Source organism: Monopterus albus, unplaced genomic scaffold, assembly GCF_001952655.1.
Source record: "Monopterus albus unplaced genomic scaffold, M_albus_1.0 scaffold189.1, whole genome shotgun sequence".
NCBI lineage: Eukaryota > Metazoa > Chordata > Actinopteri > Synbranchiformes > Synbranchidae > Monopterus > Monopterus albus.
In genome coordinates this window covers 453,633-471,595 of record NW_018128069.1, presented here as the reverse complement: position 1 = coordinate 471,595, position 17,963 = coordinate 453,633, and the positions used below count along the sequence as shown (strand labels likewise).

The 17,963-nt window shown below is 44.5% G+C and overlaps 2 protein-coding genes across 6 annotated transcripts in view; one reads left to right on the top strand and one right to left on the bottom strand.

Moving 5' to 3' along the window:
• pik3r4 (phosphoinositide-3-kinase, regulatory subunit 4) overlaps nt 1-1,575 on the top strand; it is a 21,067-nt gene extending 19,492 nt beyond the window's left edge. For all 5 annotated transcript variants that reach the window (XM_020617447.1, XM_020617446.1, XM_020617448.1 and 2 more), the window contains one exon: nt 496-1,575. In XM_020617447.1, the coding sequence (XP_020473103.1) occupies nt 496-666 (171 nt within the window). In that variant the 3' untranslated portion in view covers nt 667-1,575. The remainder of the gene's footprint in view (nt 1-495) is intronic.
• A 2,175-nt stretch (nt 1,576-3,750) lies between these two features.
• Nucleotides 3,751-17,963, bottom strand: part of LOC109970073 (collagen alpha-6(VI) chain-like) — a 32,717-nt gene continuing 18,504 nt past the window's right edge. The window contains 22 exon segments of the mRNA XM_020617393.1: nt 3,751-4,019; nt 5,249-5,293; nt 6,223-6,393; nt 7,020-7,144; nt 7,468-7,555; nt 8,125-8,290; nt 8,322-8,650; nt 9,372-9,462; nt 10,121-10,521; nt 11,459-11,495; nt 11,582-11,617; nt 11,795-11,824; nt 11,913-11,975; nt 12,836-12,871; nt 12,979-13,029; nt 13,120-13,182; nt 13,503-13,565; nt 15,870-15,932; nt 16,163-16,225; nt 16,314-16,349; nt 17,010-17,063; nt 17,698-17,763. Of these exon segments, the coding sequence (XP_020473049.1) occupies nt 3,844-4,019; nt 5,249-5,293; nt 6,223-6,393; nt 7,020-7,144; nt 7,468-7,555; nt 8,125-8,290; nt 8,322-8,650; nt 9,372-9,462; nt 10,121-10,521; nt 11,459-11,495; nt 11,582-11,617; nt 11,795-11,824; nt 11,913-11,975; nt 12,836-12,871; nt 12,979-13,029; nt 13,120-13,182; nt 13,503-13,565; nt 15,870-15,932; nt 16,163-16,225; nt 16,314-16,349; nt 17,010-17,063; nt 17,698-17,763 (2,253 nt within the window). The 3' untranslated portion in view covers nt 3,751-3,843.

The window sequence follows — 17,963 nt, the reverse complement described above, 5'->3', positions numbered from 1 at the left end:
TATGGTATTGACCCCACAACCTGTTTTCTAGAACGTCCCTCAGGACAAACGTCACATTTAGCTTCACTGCTGCTAATACTTTTAAGAACAAAGATGACCTGTTGTGTGTTCTGTCCGACGTTTACAAATGGGACATTGACAGGACGCCAGACTGGTGCTCTAGTTCTGACACTGTGTCCACTAGTGTCCCTAAACACTCAAACCCCTTCAAGTTTTGCACTGTGATGTACACTTCATTTTTAATAGAAAAAAATTCCATTTTTCGTCCATCAGTAGACACTCAGTAACCTGTAATGACAAGACGAAGTCCAGGTCTTATTTCACTACCTTGTTGAAGCCGATTTGACCAGTTTCTCTCATTCTCCTTGACTCTTAACTGTGAAGTTGTGTTGATGTTCAGATCGTATCCTTCTATAAACAGGTCTGTTTCCCATCAGGCCTCTGTGAGTCAGTGTAAGATCATAAATGACAGTGTAAACCCTGCTGTCCCTGCAGGAAATCCACAGCAAACAGAAGACCGGCGTGGTGGAGGACTCACCACGCCGCGGCCCGGAATCACTCCCTGTGGGACACCACGACATCATCACTGACATCGCCACCTTTCAAACCACACAGGGCTTCATCGTCACCTCGTCCAGAGACGGCATTGTCAAAGTGTGGAAATGAAGATGACAAAATGGCACACCAACAGTACACACAGGCAGGGTGTGTTTTATAAACACTCCATGGTATAGTTTCAGCAGCTGCAGGAGAGACATTTGGTTTCTCATACGAGATGGAAGTTTAACCCCTGAATGTAGCTGCCTCCATTTGCTTGTTACATGTGGATCAGTTCATTTCTGCACAGCCTGGCAGGAGTCACAGAGGGAACAGTCCTGCTTCACACGACTAATTTGTGCACTTAATATACTTATTTTGAAGTACAGTATAAGGATGTAAAAGTTGGGTGACCTTTGATCTTTGTCGTGTTCAACAGTCGCGACATGAAGCGTGCCCACGCAGAGCATTTCAAAATCCAACGTGATGACGTGATGCAGTCTGAGAGGAGGAGACTGTAAGGGAAGTTGTCTTAGGATACAGATGACTGATTAAAGGAATTCCATAAGGATGCTGAGTACACAGTTTAGTCATCAGAGAGAATGAGTTTATTATCCTCCACCAGGTTTTTCTGGATGAGGTTCAAGGGTAGAACTGGGTTTAAATCCACTCCTTACTGGACATATCACCTGAACCAGTGAGAGTAATGATCACAGGATTAGTTTGACATATGGTAGCCATGAGAGCTTTACATATTAAATACAACCATGTTTGTTCCTGTGCTGTGGTTTTGTAGCAGACCTAAATTGTATATTGGCAGCGGAGCCAAAACTAAAGTCCACAGTGTTCAGTTCAGTCTACAATAGTAATGGTTGTGTACATAAATTATTTAAAATCTGAGTAATAAAGTGTAATTTGAAGCTTGTATAAAATGTTGTATGATAGATTTTGTTGCTGCAGAAATGTCACTAGCGACAGATGAACCACCTGGCCTGACGTTCAATTTGTCCTCCTGCTAAATAAAATCTGGTCATTAATCAGCAGCTAAAACCAGCTCTCCTCATTCTTTCAGTAAAATAACTTCAATCTTTGATAAATTATTTGAGACGTAACTGGGATGTCTTCCTCCTATTCAATAGTGGCCTCAGTTGTAAAATCTGAAGGCTGGCTTTCTCAGATGAGGTAAAACTTAACTGTGGCGATCATCTTCATTAACCAACCAGCTTTGTGTTGTCAGCACTTTGTGCACAAGTTACACTGCTCGTGATCTCAGATTTGGACATGGCAAACACTGGTTGATCCTCATGCTGAACGCTTCTTCTCTTGTATGGGGAACAAAACATAAATACAGTTTAACCTCTGACAAGACACCATTTGTCTGGGACCCATTAGCTTCAGTGTCATAACACAACCTCATGTAATGTAGTGTAGCAGAACAGAACGATGTAAAAACCAGGACTTGGAGCACAGTCAGACTGTCTACAGAACCCCCATGGTGAGACATTTTCAGTGTCTGTCAAAACAGCTTCTTAACGTCTGTAATCAAAACCCATGGTTTTCTAAAACAGTTATTCTGAGAATCTCTATATTATAAACACAGCAGCAGCGACTGGATATAAATCTCCTTCAAACAAACAAACATCATCCAACAAGAACAAGGTTTTCTTTAATTCTTTATTGTCGTTTTTTACAAGAAGCATCACTGGTCAGTTTGATAAAGCACAAGCCCACTAACAACGGTTGAATCCTCAACGTCTGGACCAGACACAGACATTTCAATCCTTTTAAGGGATTTCAGTCATTCTGCAGCTGCTCCAGACATGCGTTTATATTTGTGGAGTCAGTCAGACGCTGAACAGATGAGACACTGCACATTTACTCTCAGCTCCACCACGGCCTGAGCAGTGATCTGCCCCATGTCAGTTCAACAGCTCACTCATCACTACAGTAAAACTTTAGGTCTTACTTTCACAGCTCTGGCACTTGTAACATCTTATTTACCGACACTTTGCTGCATGTAGTTGAACAACAAGGCAAGGCATCTGCACAGCAACATCTGGACAGGCGTTCAACATCTGCACCATCAGATCATCGTCTCTTCATTTTTTCTAGGAGTCTGGGTTTTTGAAACCTGATGGAAAGTTCAGATTGTTCATTATTAAAAGCTGATGTATGACAGCTTTTTAAGAGGCCAGTAATAATCAGGGTTTTTTTTTATTTGACATCTTGGCTTCAAGTTGGTAGTGTGCAGCAGACAGGATACACAGGTGGGACAAAGTTATGGTTTGGCGAGAGAGAAGGGGTCTTGGGCCTTGGCTACAAGTCCTGAACATCATTTGTCCATCTGCCGAAGTGTAGACTGTACTAAAGCTCCAAGTCAAGTTTCCTTTCTGTTTGTGCTGGGATTGTCTAAGAAAATCATATCTGAAAATAATTTTCCAGTGAGGCTGTAGTGCCAGTGACTGTCTCAGCTATTCACCACAGTTCTCACAGCCTCACATCTGAGAGCAGAGTAAAATGTCCTCATAGCTGCTGAGACCTGTGAAAGTAAGAGTTGTAGTTGCCCTGATGTGTGATGTCTGGTGGCTGAGTTAAAATAGTCACACTCTTGATGGCCACTGAGGTGATAACAGTTTAATATCTTCAAAAAACTTTATATCACTGTCTTTGAAAACTTGAAATTACACAAGGATCTGAGGGGTTTCACTTGCAGAAACCTTCAGGACTGGTTGCTGATTTGAGATGATTTTAGTCTTTTATTTTGAAAACAACATGTGGATACCAGGCTCAGTTACATCAACATACTATGTCAATTCTGATGTGATTTCTTGGAACATTCATTTTTAGTCTCAGCAAATCTGCTTCATAAAAATAGCACCTTGTCTGAGAAAAAAAAATCTAGACATGTCTGACATGTGTTGGTCGATGGAGTCAACGTTGAGCAGTTCGAATTTTCTGGCGCAAAATGTTGAAGATTTATTGGCAGTTTTATAAAGAGCTGTAGGGTACTGACAAACAGAAGGTGCTCTGAGGAAAATCAAGCCTGCATGTTCAAGAACAACCCAGGGGCAGGTCTTCCTGAAGACTAAGACTCTGAGGTGCTCAGCTGTGGAACGGTTTAGACTTTCCCTGAAGGCGTTTTAGCTGGAACTGGTCCGACCGTCCCAGAGCTGACTCAGCTGGAAGTGAAGTTGCCTTGGTGTCCTTTTTTTGTTTTTTTTTTTTTTTTTTTTGAAGATGCGTGTGTTGTCCTGTCAGATATCTGGTACACTGTATTTTTCTCCAATCCGGCCGGTGATGACGTCCTCATCGGCTCTTGGTCAGACACAGGTTCTCACACTCCTCCTGCGTACGGAAGCGGTTCTCATTGCCGCCACAGCCACCGTACCAGAAGCGGAAGCATTCATTCTGCTCGGTGTCAAAGAACCACATCACGGTGTAGTCCCAGCAGCTGCCGGGGTCCTGGCTCAGGAAGCATGACTCTGGATGGAGACAGGACAGGTACATCGTTACAGCCCTGTGACTGGTTTACTGATGATTTCTGAGTGGTGACGCCCTCTGGGTTTAAGGTGTTTCGCCACTGGTCTGCTGCATTTCTAATCCTGCTGAGATAAACATTTGTCTTCAGCCACATCCTAATGGGATATACATGCAGTTTATTAGGAACCCCAGCCTCAGACTGAGTCCGCCTAATCCAGTGAATCCTCGTCCATGAAGGTGGTGATGTTCAATTTGTGTTCAGACTGTTTCACAGAGTTGTTGGTTCACCTGCGTGGTCACTGTGGAGTCTGCAGGTTGTGCTGCTGTTCATCTGCACTGTGTTTTATCTATAATATTATCACCTTCATGAAACTGGGGCTTGGACAAAGAGAAGCTGCCAAACCAACCAGTTTGTCTCTCCACCTGTGTTGTGCACCAGGCTACACTGGGCTCACTGCTGCCCCCTACAGGCAGATACACAGAGAGCAGGCTCATCCCCATCTGGTGCTTAGTTACATTAGTGTGGCTGGGGACAATGCTGGACAGAGCTGGTAAGCCCAGGGTTAGCAGGGAAACCAGTGAGTGTCTGACAAAGCCCCCAACAACTTCCTGAGCCCTACACCCGGGGGGAGGGTGGGGAATGGAGTCCAAGGTAGCCATGTGCACAGCGTGCACTGCACTCATTTATGGCGTGCAACCAATTTAGCCAAACGAAGTCAGTCCAGGACATCTGGAGCCACTTTGTATATTTATATCACCCCCATCAAATGTGATGATGTGATTGTGACAGACTTTATGTGGGCATCAGGTCTCCACATGGTGATGTTTCAGAGAGATCAGCAGAATCCAGTGGCTGCTCAACAAGACTCAAATACAGTCTTTATTTTAATATTTTTCAGAACCAAACCAAGAAGAAGCCAGCACTCTGTGGTCAAACTGTGGGAAACAAATTGCCTCATGCACCCACCAGCAAAACGAAAGCACTTACAATGAACAGGTTGAAAGCCTGGTTGATTTTTAGGTGATTTTACGGAGTGCAGAGAGCCACGTTTCCCCCTGACTTTGTTCATGAGAACACATTAGACCCTGATTTTAAAGGCTGAGCCTCCTGCTCTCTGCACATGTTCTCACTTATTAACAGACATTTTGTAATTCACGCATACCACTGTCAGATGTTCTCCTGCATCACCTTCTGAAGGAATGAACATGACATCAGTGGCTGAGTTTTTACCTTTGGAGGCAGAGGTCAGCTGTGGCGCAGGCACGGTGTTCACACCTGTCAGACGACATCAGAGGTTACAGGTTAATACATCATTATGCTGCAGCTTCACTGGACATTCATTCTGTCAATTCTAGCAAAGCATAGTGCGACTTGGTCGTAGGCTTTGATGGAAAATACGTCACATTGTTACGACTATGATAATACAGAGAAAAAAGGAAATCACAAACAGGTATGACGACTCAGTTTCCATGATGCCCTGCAGTAATTCTGATGATGTTTTTCTTATGAGGAAGCTTTGCTGTAAATGCTGCGGGAGGTTTTCACACTAACATCTGGCATTTACTGGCTGTCTGCTGTATTTTAATGGTAAATAATTTTTAAAGCTCATATAATGAAGCTTCTTAACTTGGGCAGCTTTTCCTTTGTTAATGCTGCTGTTCATTCCTCAGCAGAAACGTGTCTGTTAAAGCTAAAAAAAAATGTTTTAGAACTGAGGATGAGAGCCAAACACAGAGATTTACCTCTAAACAATGTTTTACTACTTCTCAGCAAATTACTTTATTTCCATATACTAAAACTGTCCACATATATGTAGGCCTTTACTGTAGGTGGATTTTCTTCCCCTCTGCCGTGTATCCTCAATTATTAGTAAATGAGAAATCCATCTACACCGTGGTATCTACAGACTAAAACTGTTTCACCAATCGATTCCCAAACTGTACTAACTACATGAAAACCAGATACTGTTCATCAATCTATAAAATCAGCAGTTATACTCTGACCATTTTGTGTGTAATGTCCCTGATCCTGAGCTGAACAGCGGCACAGAGCTCACTGTACAAACAGACACAATGCCAAAGACATAAAACAATGTAAAAAAGATGAGACTGTTAATATTAAACATTCAGACTGATGTAGAATTAAAGTGGCAGTCAGTTAAAAACAGGTTAGTGCACAGAGACACCGGCGGCTCCAGGACTTACTATGGCTGCCACATGTCCAGAAACATTCACTTTCCGTGTTAAAGCGATTGGCGTTACCGCCGCAGCCGCCATACCAGAAGGGAGAGCATGCAGCGATGTGTTTGTCAAAGAACCATACTTGGACATAGTGAGCACACTGGAAACCAGGATCGGCATCCAGCTGACACCAGGCTGAAATCAGAACACACACGTTTAACCACAAACACTGAGAACAGTCCTACAGGCCCCCTGCGCCCGGCCAGAGGCATGATCCTCACTTCTGATCTTTACTATTGATCAAAGAGTGTGTAAAAGCCGCTGCCCCAGAAAAAAACATGCAGACATATGACTCATTCCAGACAAGCATCATATCCCATAACACATCCAGCGGGTTCAGTCCAGTCATCACAGTGTGGGCTACAACAAGGAGACAGTGGAGATGGGAGAGATCAACCGTCCGTGCAGGTGAGATCCTGATATGATGCACATGTACAGCTCACAGGACGGTTCTGAGACTGAAACCTGCAGGTGTGAAGCCCTGGAGTTCCACAGGAATCACAAACATTACATCTCGTTGAGCCCAGTCTCCGAGGCATCACCCAGTATCTCCCACTGTGTGATGAACGGTGTGCATCAGATTGACAGGTTTCATCAGCAGCTCATACTGGAGTTGGTTTGATCGGCTCGCTTTTCATGTCAACAGACTGCAGCTGCTATTTGTGTTAATGGGATACATGTGGATCAGGACTGAACGTTTCACCCAGCTCTGACTAATCACTGATCACAGTGCACTGACAGTGTGAGTATGTGTGCTGTACCGTTCAGAGTGTCTCCTGTTTTGATGTCCACCAGGTCAGCCTGAGACTGTCCTCCTGTCTGCTCCTGAAAGCTCACCTCCACCCCCTTCAGCTCCTCCAGCTCCTCCACCCCGGCCTGCCCCTGACTGGACGCACGGCGACCAAATCACAGATCAGTCACCTTTACAGTCCTGCCACAATGTTTCTGCTCTGCTGTCAAGCCAGCGGTGCCTCAATCCTGTTACAACATTTAGTTTCTTCTTGCAGCTAAATTATAACTTCATAAGTGCTCTGTCACTTTCCCAGAGACCAAAGTGTTGTGTTTAGATTTAACACAATCAGTTGTACTCTGATAGAGGACTAAGACCACAACCAAATAATTGGAAGTGGAAGCTAGTTCATTTATTGGCCTTTAAAAACATAACTCAATTTTTTACCACAAACTCATCGTGCAGACAGTGGGACTTACTCATTGATGAAGGTTTGTCCTTCCTGTTGACTGGCCAGCTGCTCGCAGCTTTGTTTATATGATGGAGGAGGATACGTGTTGATTCCCTCTGAAACAGGAACAAGGCAAATACTGTACACTGACCTGGTGTTGGATAAAGCATCTATATCCCTTATTTAAGTAAAAGTGGCAATAACACATATACTGTGTGACACAAATACTCCATTACACGTAAAAGTCCTACGTTCAAAATCTGTATTAAGTACATTATTATCTGTATTATAGCCACTAAAATTATATTTTAATATTTAAGTTTTTGACTGGTTCCTTTAGTGTTACATTATCAGATTATTATGACTAATTTATTCATCATTTGCCAAATTTGAAAGTCAAGCTTGTTGAGGTGGTTAACTAATTTATATTTTGTGACGTAACAATAAATCCTCCCTCATACTGTGCTCTGGTTTAGCCAAGGAGCAAGATGTCAAATCAGTGTAGTAAAAAGTATGCAGGTATTTCCTCCTGAGTGTAATGGTGCTTTAATATAAACTAGAGCAAAGTACTTCATGTTTACTGTTGCTTAGAAACATAAAAAATGTGTTGCAAGTTCCTCATGAATGTGACCTGGGTTTGGCTAAAGCTGATAAATGACCAGCCTGGGTCAGAGCCTTCTCTTACTGTTGAGGGCGGAGAGGAAACACCGGAAGAAGCGTTGGGCATAGCCCTGTTCATCTGCCTTCAGTCTGCCCACGTAGATCAGGTGCTGCTGCACAGGCAGACTGGCCAGCTCCTCCACCTGCGTGCGGCTGTAGCGATCTCCAACCACCACCACAAACAGCGCCACTCCCTCACTGGAGCCCCAGCGTCTGCCCCAGCGCAGAGGACCCGCCCTGCTGCTGCATCTTCTGGATCTGGCTCCTCATCAGGTCGCGGTCCTGGTAGGTCTGCAGGCCAAACTCCACCTTGGGAGTCTGGGTGCCGCTCTGCTGGACTACAGCCACGCGGGCCTGGTTGTTGGTCTGGCGCGGACTCTGGCTCACAGCCAGCTGATCCACCACAGAGCCCAGCAGCTGCTGGACACCAGTAAACTCATCAGCCTGCATCTCTCTGGAGCTGTCCGCCACCATGACCAGGTCCACATCAACCTGCTGAGGTGGTTCTGGTTTCTGGATGACGGCACACTCCTCCGAGCGTTTGCATGGGTCTAGAGAAACAGAAACCTGCTGAGTGGTTGCTGACCAGAACAGACACTTATCTTTGTGATGGGACTGAACCTGCCCTTCTACTGTGGCTGCTCCAAAGGATTCAACTTGTTCTGGCTCCTAGTGGTGGCAGGACGTCTCCTGGGTTGGCCAGGAAACAAGCCTGCAGCTTGTTAGTGTGTGTGTTCTGAAGGAAATGTCCTCCAAACCTCATTAACACAACAAGTAGTTTTGATGCCCCAGACGTGTCCATGCTGACAAGACTTTTAGCCTCCAGCTTGAAATATCAATTTCCTTTGCATTTAGTGTTTCAGCTCTCCCATTCTGTACCGCTGACAGTAATATTGTGAATATATGCTTCATATATTTTGTTTGCAAAATCTTAATTTGTGAAGTACCTTTAGTTGTCAGACAAATGCACTATAGTAAAAACTGCTCTGCAGAGTAGAAGCACCAAGTGTCAGAAAATGAAAACCAGTTCATCACTTTGAGTAAACACTTTGTTATTAAACAGAGAATCAAAAATTGGACCCAATGAGAACAGAGGGCTGAAAGGTCGTACTGATTCTAATCCCTCTTCTGTAAACAAGAATCTCATTCAAAAGATTTGATCACTGAGCATTAAGCACTACGACCTCTGACTGCGAGTGAAGTGAAGGCTGAAGCAGAAAGGTGGAGAAATATTCCTGTGTGACTGATCTGAGCACGAGCCTTGGCGCTCACCATAACAGATGGCACAGTTCTTGACCTTCCTCAGGTCTGCGGCCATGTCCCTCCCCAGCACCGTGAAGATGGAGCCCCCCGAGTCATCGACCTGAGAAGAAGCAGCAGCTGTCAGTACTCACAGCTCTGACGACGACTGTGTGAGATGAAGTAGAGGATTAGGAAAAACAGATACAAATACATCTCATTAATCCCCAAGCTCAAACATCTTTCTCCTACTGAGATGATGCTGATGTGTTTCAAGGCTTTGGGGTCAGTTTCAGGCATAGCTGCAGTTAGGGACACTAATCTGCTCTTTGTCTGTCAGAGTCGTGATGAGGCCCGAATCACTGTGTTGGTTTGGTTTCAGTTGGTTTCAGTTTCATCACACAGAGCCGGATCATCCCGCTCTGACACCTCAGACACCTCGATGTTCCCAGCAGCCAATCAGCAAGAAGGATGCGATAAACGTCGACACAGTATTGACAAGGGAATGAAAGGGATCTGCGAGGGCCTAACATGAGAGGATGGCATGGAAGGAACAAAGCACTGAGAGAGGGAGAAGATGAGGGTGATCAGTGCCCTGGAAAGTTTTGAAGGAGGATTCAGGATGATGCCGATGCTTTTTGCTTTCTTTTGGACTAGAGTCTTAAGCTCTGATGTTTCTACTCTGAGCTGCTGTTGGGGAACAGATTAAAAAAAAACTGAGTGAAGAACTGAAGGGACAGGTTCAGATGTGATCCTCCTGAGTCTCAGTTTACCAAACCTACCTCCATGGCCTGTCTAACAGCTGGAGCGTTCCGCAGAGAAATGACTGCTGGGACGATGTCCAGGCCCCGGTACTCCATAACAGCAGTAATGATGTCTTCTGCATCCTGTGAGGGCCCATTAGAGAGGAAGACTGCTACCTTCCTCATCATGACTCCTGCTCGCACATGTTTGAAGACGTGCTGACCCACAAAGCGCATGGCGGCCCCCAGCTGGCGCCGGTTGGCCGTCCTCTCCAGGGCGATGCTCTTCACTGCCTCAATCAGCTGTTTCTTGCGATGGTAGTCCTGGAAGCGGATCAGGTACTTGGTGTAGGCGCTGTATCCCACCACCGCGACGCGTGCGCCTGTTGGACAGTTGCTCTCACTGATGGAATCTCATGAAAGCAACAGGAAGAAAGCAACTCCACCAAATGAAACATGATCATACAGAAGACCCAATGCTGCTGTTGTGTTTCTGAGCCCTGAATAACCTCTGAGGTCTGTGGTCTGAGCAGAGGAGGGAGCAATGTGTTTATGTTAGTTGTATGACGGTTCAAAGTGGTGAAGTGCACATGTTATTCTTCTTCTAGTGCTTCAGGTATTAGTGTCAGCCTCTGGCACGGACTAGAACCAACACTGATTTGCATGTGGCTCATTAAAAACATGTCTGGGGCTAATTGTAAAGAAGAGTGTAATAAATTACATCTGGATTTTATCTGAACCAACTGTAGAACACTCGATATGACAGTTGAAGATACTATATTTACAAATTTAAGTCAAAGACATCATTCAACCACATTCTTATAGCCTTCTGCATGATTTCTTCTTACACAGTTTACAGAAATGTGTTTTCTTGTTTTCAAGAGATAACCACCATTAAGCTTTTAGGCAGAACCTCCACCCACATTCATGCTTGTAGCACTGACCTTTGCACCACATGCTGTACATACTGTAAAGAACAGACACCAACAGTGACTTCTCTATTTAAAACAGTAAGAGAGAGGATGTAACTGTCGACCTCTGTCCTGAACCATTAAACTGACACCAAACAAGTCAAACCAAGAAGGTTCAAAGGTGCTACTACAACATTCACTGAATGATCCCACTTTAGCGTCTCAACAGTAAATTCTCACTCACCATATTCTCCTGAGAAGCAAAATGGAGACATACATACCAGCGCAACAAGCTGTGCAGAGGAGAAAAATAATGTTTAGAGTTCAAGCAAGGTTGTCAGAGTTACTGAATGGCACAAAAACACCAGGGGACACAAAAACACGTGTCCCCTGGTGAAAATCAGACTCAGCAAACGCTTGTTTTGCATCTTATCGACAGAAGCACTGGTTCACAAACATCACTTACCACAGTTGTCTCTGATGTAGGTGATCAGCTGACACTCCTGAGGAAACAGAGCAGGCCGCACATATCAACACTCAGTATAGGATTTAGTATGCGCCTTAAGGTTGGCAGGTGAGGTGGACTTACAGGCATGCCTTGGCCTCCGGGAGGACCTCTGGGACCCTGGGAAGAGCAGAGGAAGAGACACAGTTAACCCTTTCTCTCCATTCTGTTAAGATCGGCACTATAAGAACTCTGCACTGGGCTTTTAGCGAGTAGGGAAGATCCACAGCTTCTGGCTACGTCTCTGCAACATCCTGTACAGTGGACTCACAGCAGGACTGACTCTCAGAAATTCACCTGGTCCTCCCCTGGCCTGCCTGTGTTTCCCTGAGTGAATCAGACCAGAGGTAAAAGTTAGTGATGATGCAAAAACACTGTTTAAAAACCCTCAAATCACAGGTTTGTCCCCACTCACCCCTTGACCTCGGTTCCCTTGCCGTCCTGGATTTCCTTGGCGTCCCTGCAGTCCGTTCTCTCCCTGAAGCAGAAACAGAAACTCAGAGCTCATGCTATGATTTATCACCTTTATTTGGCCAAGTATGTTACACATACAAGGAATTTGTTTCCGGTACAGAACCGAGGGCAGCCATCTGCAGCGCCAACTCACACTGATGGCTCTAATCATAGGGGGCAAGTTGGGGGTTCAGTTCCTTGCTCAAGGACACTTCGACAGACACCGTGATTCGAACCTCCAACCTTCTGGTTGGGAGACGACCGCTTTACCCACTGAACCACAGTTGACCCCGAACCACTATTTGACCTCAGCCGCTCCCTGTCTCTCAGACCTTTGGCTCTGGTTTTTATCTGGATATCACAAACTCCTAAACTCTTGGTTAAGTACACAGTCGCTTCCATTTCTGGATTTTCCCACTGAGATGAATGATTAAAGGAATAAACAAAAACATGTGGGGTCTCAACCCAGGCTCCAAACTGGACAGATGACAGTGTACATAACGTACTGTAAATTCAGCCTGTTGTCAATATATCCTTTTACTCCAAACATGCCTCCTGCAAAAAGAAGACTTTTAAAGTGAAACACTGGAGGCAAAGTGGAGGTTTGTTGCTAGAAGCCAGTGAATGACATGGTACTCCTTCCTTCGAGGTGCATGAAGTGTAATCTCACACACGCGTCTCTGGCTGTGAGCTAAACACCGAGGTGCAGTTTAACACGATCTCTGACGCTCTGTGCTTCAACCTGCAGCTCACTGTGATGTCTGGAGTCTGAACTGGTATAAGAGCCAAAATGTGACCAAACAAAATCACTGTCCAGTTTCATTTGGTCGCCAGTGACTGACTTTGTTTAGTTTGCGCTGCTTCAATGAGAATGACTGGACTCACCGGTAGACCAGGGTTCCCTGGGAAACCTGGGGGTCCCTGTGGGGACAAAAATGATCACACTCAACAGTTTTCTAAATACACAATGTGCAGGATTCATTAGAGCAGCAACACTGTGATGTTTCATACTGTAACGTCCCCTCTACCTTTCCACCTTTGGGTCCTGCAGGTCCATAACCATCTCGACCATCCTGACCCTGAAGCAGACAGCAGCCAGTTGCAGAGTTACACACAGGCAACTGCACCACTTACACAGGTCATATTGTACAGTATACAGAGACACGTACCGGCAGTCCTCTGGGTCCCCGTGATCCTGGGGCACCTTTTCCACCTGAATCTCCTGGTTGGCCCTACAACATCAAACCAGGTCTGACTCAGGTCCAGTCTGCAGGGTGAATACTCAAACTAGACCATCAGAGCTTTGGTTTTGTTTGAAGATGTTAGCAGCTCATGTATTTCATCACTTGATTCAACTTAGGGGGCTGGCATTTATATTTATTTGCTGACACTTTGCAAATTAAAGATGAATTAGCTGTTAGCACAACCTGCCACTGGATTAGTGTGCTCCAGTTTCACAACATCTGCTCAGACCTAACATGATCTTGTGTTGACATGGTGATGTGTCTGTTGGATCATCAGCGAGGGGACAAGATGGTTTTATGTCACACACCTTCTGTCCATTATTTCCAGGGCGTCCGGTTGATCCAGGGTTTCCAGGTGCACCAGGTGTCCCCTGCAGGAAAAACCAAAGGAGTCAGAGGAGGAGCACAGCTGAAACCACCACGAGTCTCCATTATCTGAGGGTCCTTAAATGCATCACCAAAAGAACAAGCTTTGTAAACGCTCACCACGGCTTCAACATGTGTTTATTTAACCAACAGGCAAAGCAGCTTTACTGTGAGGCAGGTGTTGGGTGTCATACTGACTCAAAAAGCATGTCCAGGGAGTTCTCCACGCCCAGCATTTGCACCTAAAGACTGTCTCCTCTCTGTCCTTCACAAACATGGAGAAAGTCTGACATACTATTATCTGTTTCCAGCTTGACTACTGCAACTCTGTGTATTTGTCTCAGTCAGAAGCAACGTTCTCATCTCTGACCCATGATTCAGTGTCTAATCTCCCGTCCAAACATCACTGCAGCTCCATGGCCTCTGCTGTTTAAAATGGACTTTTCTTAGAGTTATCTTTACTGCTATATATTATCACTATTTACTGCTATATATGTGTGGCTCCATCTATTTCTTGAACATGCATAATTAAGCTCTACTATGCTGGAAGAAGTACTCCTTTACTGCAGGAAGAGTAGCAATGCCACAGTATAAAAATACTCTGTTACAAGTAAAAGTCCTGCATTCAAAAAGTATTAGCAGCCAAATATTCTTTAAGTATCTAAAGTGCCAGTATACATCCTGCAGAATGGCCTATTTCACATTAATGTCTCTGATACTAATGGATCCTACTGATTGATTCAGTTCTATTGAATCTCTGCTCATGGCAGCTTATATACTTATACTGTGAAGTACTTTACATCCTACTGGGTAGCTGGTGAATTTCCCAGGATCAATAGGATCAATAGAGTCTGATGATTCTACTGTGTTTGATTTGATTCATCTGATTCTGAAAAGGAGCTGAAATTATCAAATACATGTAGTGCAGTAAAAAGTACACGGGTTGTCTCTGACATGGAGTGAAGTCACAGTATGAAGTAGGAGGACATGGAAATACTCGGGTAAAGTACAGATACTCACAACTGTACTTAAGTATACTTTAGTTAAAAGTACACATTTGACATATGCTTCAGTAAAACCTTTTTTGTTTTGAACTATTCACTGACAGAGTTTCTTAAAATACAAAAAGTAAAAATGGTTAAAAAATACTTGTATATGAAAAATACTACACAAACAGGACAAGCACAGAAAACTGGGGAAGTACACATCAGCTCTACGCCTGGCCTCTAGAATTTAAATGGGCATTTTCAAGAAACAGACATAGTCACAGACTTTAGTGTTCTCAAGGCACCGATGCGTCAAGTAAACGAACTGAAAGCAGCTGTAATGAATGACACAGCCTCTTGGGAACACATTTTATTTCCCCGCTGAGCCTCCTGGAAAGAATCTGCTCTGACAAGATATTTCTGACTCTGATTTTAATTGTACAACCTGCACCAGCAACAAGTACAAGAAAAACTTGGCACATGGACAGGGAAACACCTGTGTTTTACAAACTTAATCTGGTCTTATTAAATAGATAACATCAGTTTAAGGTCAGCACTTAGACCTGTGTGTAGGGGACTAAGATGTGCTAACCGGTTAGCGTCGTTGCCGCTGGTGGTTAAGCGCTGTTGTCGCTGTTGTCAAATACAATTTGAGTACTTTCTCACAAAGAGTAATCTACCAGTTATTAAGGAGTGATACAACATCAAAAATGAAAAATTCACATTTAAACACTTTATTTCCAAAGAAGCTTTAGATGCTCCTCACATTATAATGAGTGGTAGAAGTACATTTACTCCAGTACTTCAGTACATTACCTTATGACTACACTTTACTTGAGTCGTTTCCTTTCATGCAACATTCCACATTTTGGAGGGAAGGCTCTGTATGTGTTTACATAACTAATCTGACAGTTTGTTACTGTGGTACTAGTTTGTTTACAATTTAATTTCCTTCACACAATGAGATGCTTTGTTTTGTACCAGTAAAATGTTAAATGCTGGAGTCAGTAACTGAACAAACAAAAATTAAATGAGAACTACTGTAATCATCTTTTAGGTCATTTTCCCTGCACAAACACGTCCACCTTCCCAGATGAGAATTTTTATTGCTTTTCTCTGCAGTGATCTCCATAATTTAGGAGTATGACTGTTGGTTGGACTAAACAAAATATAGAGGGGTCACGCTGGGCTTCGGGCAGCTCTGATGGACAAGATGCAACAGGAGAACGCAATCAAAATACAACTTGAGGGGTTACTGGGTGTCACAGATCAGCTGAGCTTCTGTGGGGCTGGTGAAGAAGACTAAATGATTTAAACACTGACCTGAGGTCCAGGAGGCCCAGGGAGTCCTCTTGGTCCAGGTTGACCTCTGACCCCTCTGGGACCCTACAGAGACGACATGGACTGGTTTAAGACAGCGGTCCTCATATGCTTTAGGTAAAATGGCTGTTGAAAGGTGGCTCTCTTGATTCGTCTGCTCCTGCTCTCAGCGTTTGGGCCGAGCCAAAACTGACATCGTCATTCAATTCTATTGAATCTCTGCTCATGGCAACAAGGGGATTTTCCAGTGTTGGATTATTCCTTTAAGGTTTGTGAGCTTTTGTCAGATGACTGACCTGTGGACCGGAAGCACCAGGGCTGCCTGTTAGTCCTGGATCTCCCAGCGCTCCAGGTGCACCCTGCAGACACACACAGGCTTAGTTTCTGTGGGCTGGTTATAGAACGCAGCACTAACAGACCTGAGTGTTGGGTCATCGCCTCTCCTACCTCCCTGCCAAGTGGCCCTCTTCTTCCATCTGGACCCTGAGCAGCAAAACAGCAGCAGCATTAAACATCAGCAGGCTTGGAAAATTACCACTACGTGGTCATTGCATTTGTGTTGACTGTTCTGTGTTAAATGACCAAATGAGTATTTGGCAGAGTTACATTCACAGGAGGAAACTGATGTGTCAGAATGTATTTTGCCTTTACTCGTCTGACAGCGTCTACAATGTGTTTGAAAAGACAAAATACTCTGATCCTCATGTCAACTCTGTATCGATGCCACTGGGGTTGTGGACTGTGTACGTATTAAAGGTGGATTACCAGTGTGTTCACCGTCCACCACAGCCCTGAACCTAATAAAAGCACAGAGTGCTCCAGGCGCTTTTTTGTTATTGCACCTCCATGAAGTTGTGGTGCTTGGCAAAGAAAACGGTCTGAATCTTGGCTCAGAACACACTGGTGCCTACATTTCCCATAATGCAACAGGATAGCATCTTTCACTTGAACCTTTTCCTTGTTCCCTCAGCAACAGTTGCAAACATAGCAGTAACACAGCCCTGTGTTTTCATCAGAAGCTCACAGTTACAAAACAGTTTCATATACATATATTGGGATATGCAGATTCTTCCTGTGTGATGTTGGCCGCTGCAGCACATGTTCAAGCAAGTGTCAGCAGAGTTGGCAGCGCTGCACACTCACCGGGTTTCCGATGACTCCACTCTCACCTGGCCGCCCGTCCTCTCCGGGTGCACCCTGTCGAGTTTAATACAGCACATTTCACAAGAGTGATAATGAATAGTTTGGCAAAATATCTCACAACAGATTAAAGTGCAACAATTCCAAACCTGGATGTTACAGCAGTGAAGCACATAACCCCATAGTAAATAATTATGATTGAGTTTTAAAGACATTTCCATCTTGTGAAAACCTCAACATGCCTGAATACAGAAACACAAGACTCGCTGGCATTAGGAGCAAAACACCGCACCCTTGATTCTGAACTGATTCACAGCTGTATTTTCATGGCTTTCAGTTTCATTTTGAAATTCAACAAAAGTACTGCAAATAGGAAGTACTGAAAACACACAGCCTGTTTCCAAACCCAGAGAGAGAAACAACAGAACTTAGAGTGGTTTTGTTAGAAACAAAAGCAGAACAGCAGGGCTCCACAGTGAAATGTGGGTTGTTCGTCGGAAACCTGTCTCTGTCCTGTCACACATCCTCCATCCAGAACATTTCCTGTTCCCACACAGTTCAACCTCAGTGAGCTGTATCTGGTTACTTAAAGGTTAAAAAACACTTCAGCTGACCCGACACTGGGACTAATGGACAGCTGCTGGGACCTTCAGCTCTGCTGCATCATAGTACTAATTCCAGCGTGCCTTACCAGTAAGCCTGGGTGGCCGGGCTCTCCTTTGAGTCCTGGGATGGTGTTGTCAGCACCTGGATCGCCCTGTCAGATGAAACACAAGGTCAGTCTTAACTTGGTCAGCCCTGACACATAGAGTCATCACTTGCTGAAGCCCGAGCAGAGTGTCCAGATGTTTTCTATTGATATGAGGTTTGTGGAGGGTTTCAGGTTAGAATGCTGCCAACAAACATGGACAGATGTTTTGCTGTCACCCTAGAGTGTTTATAAATAGATTTGGCTGT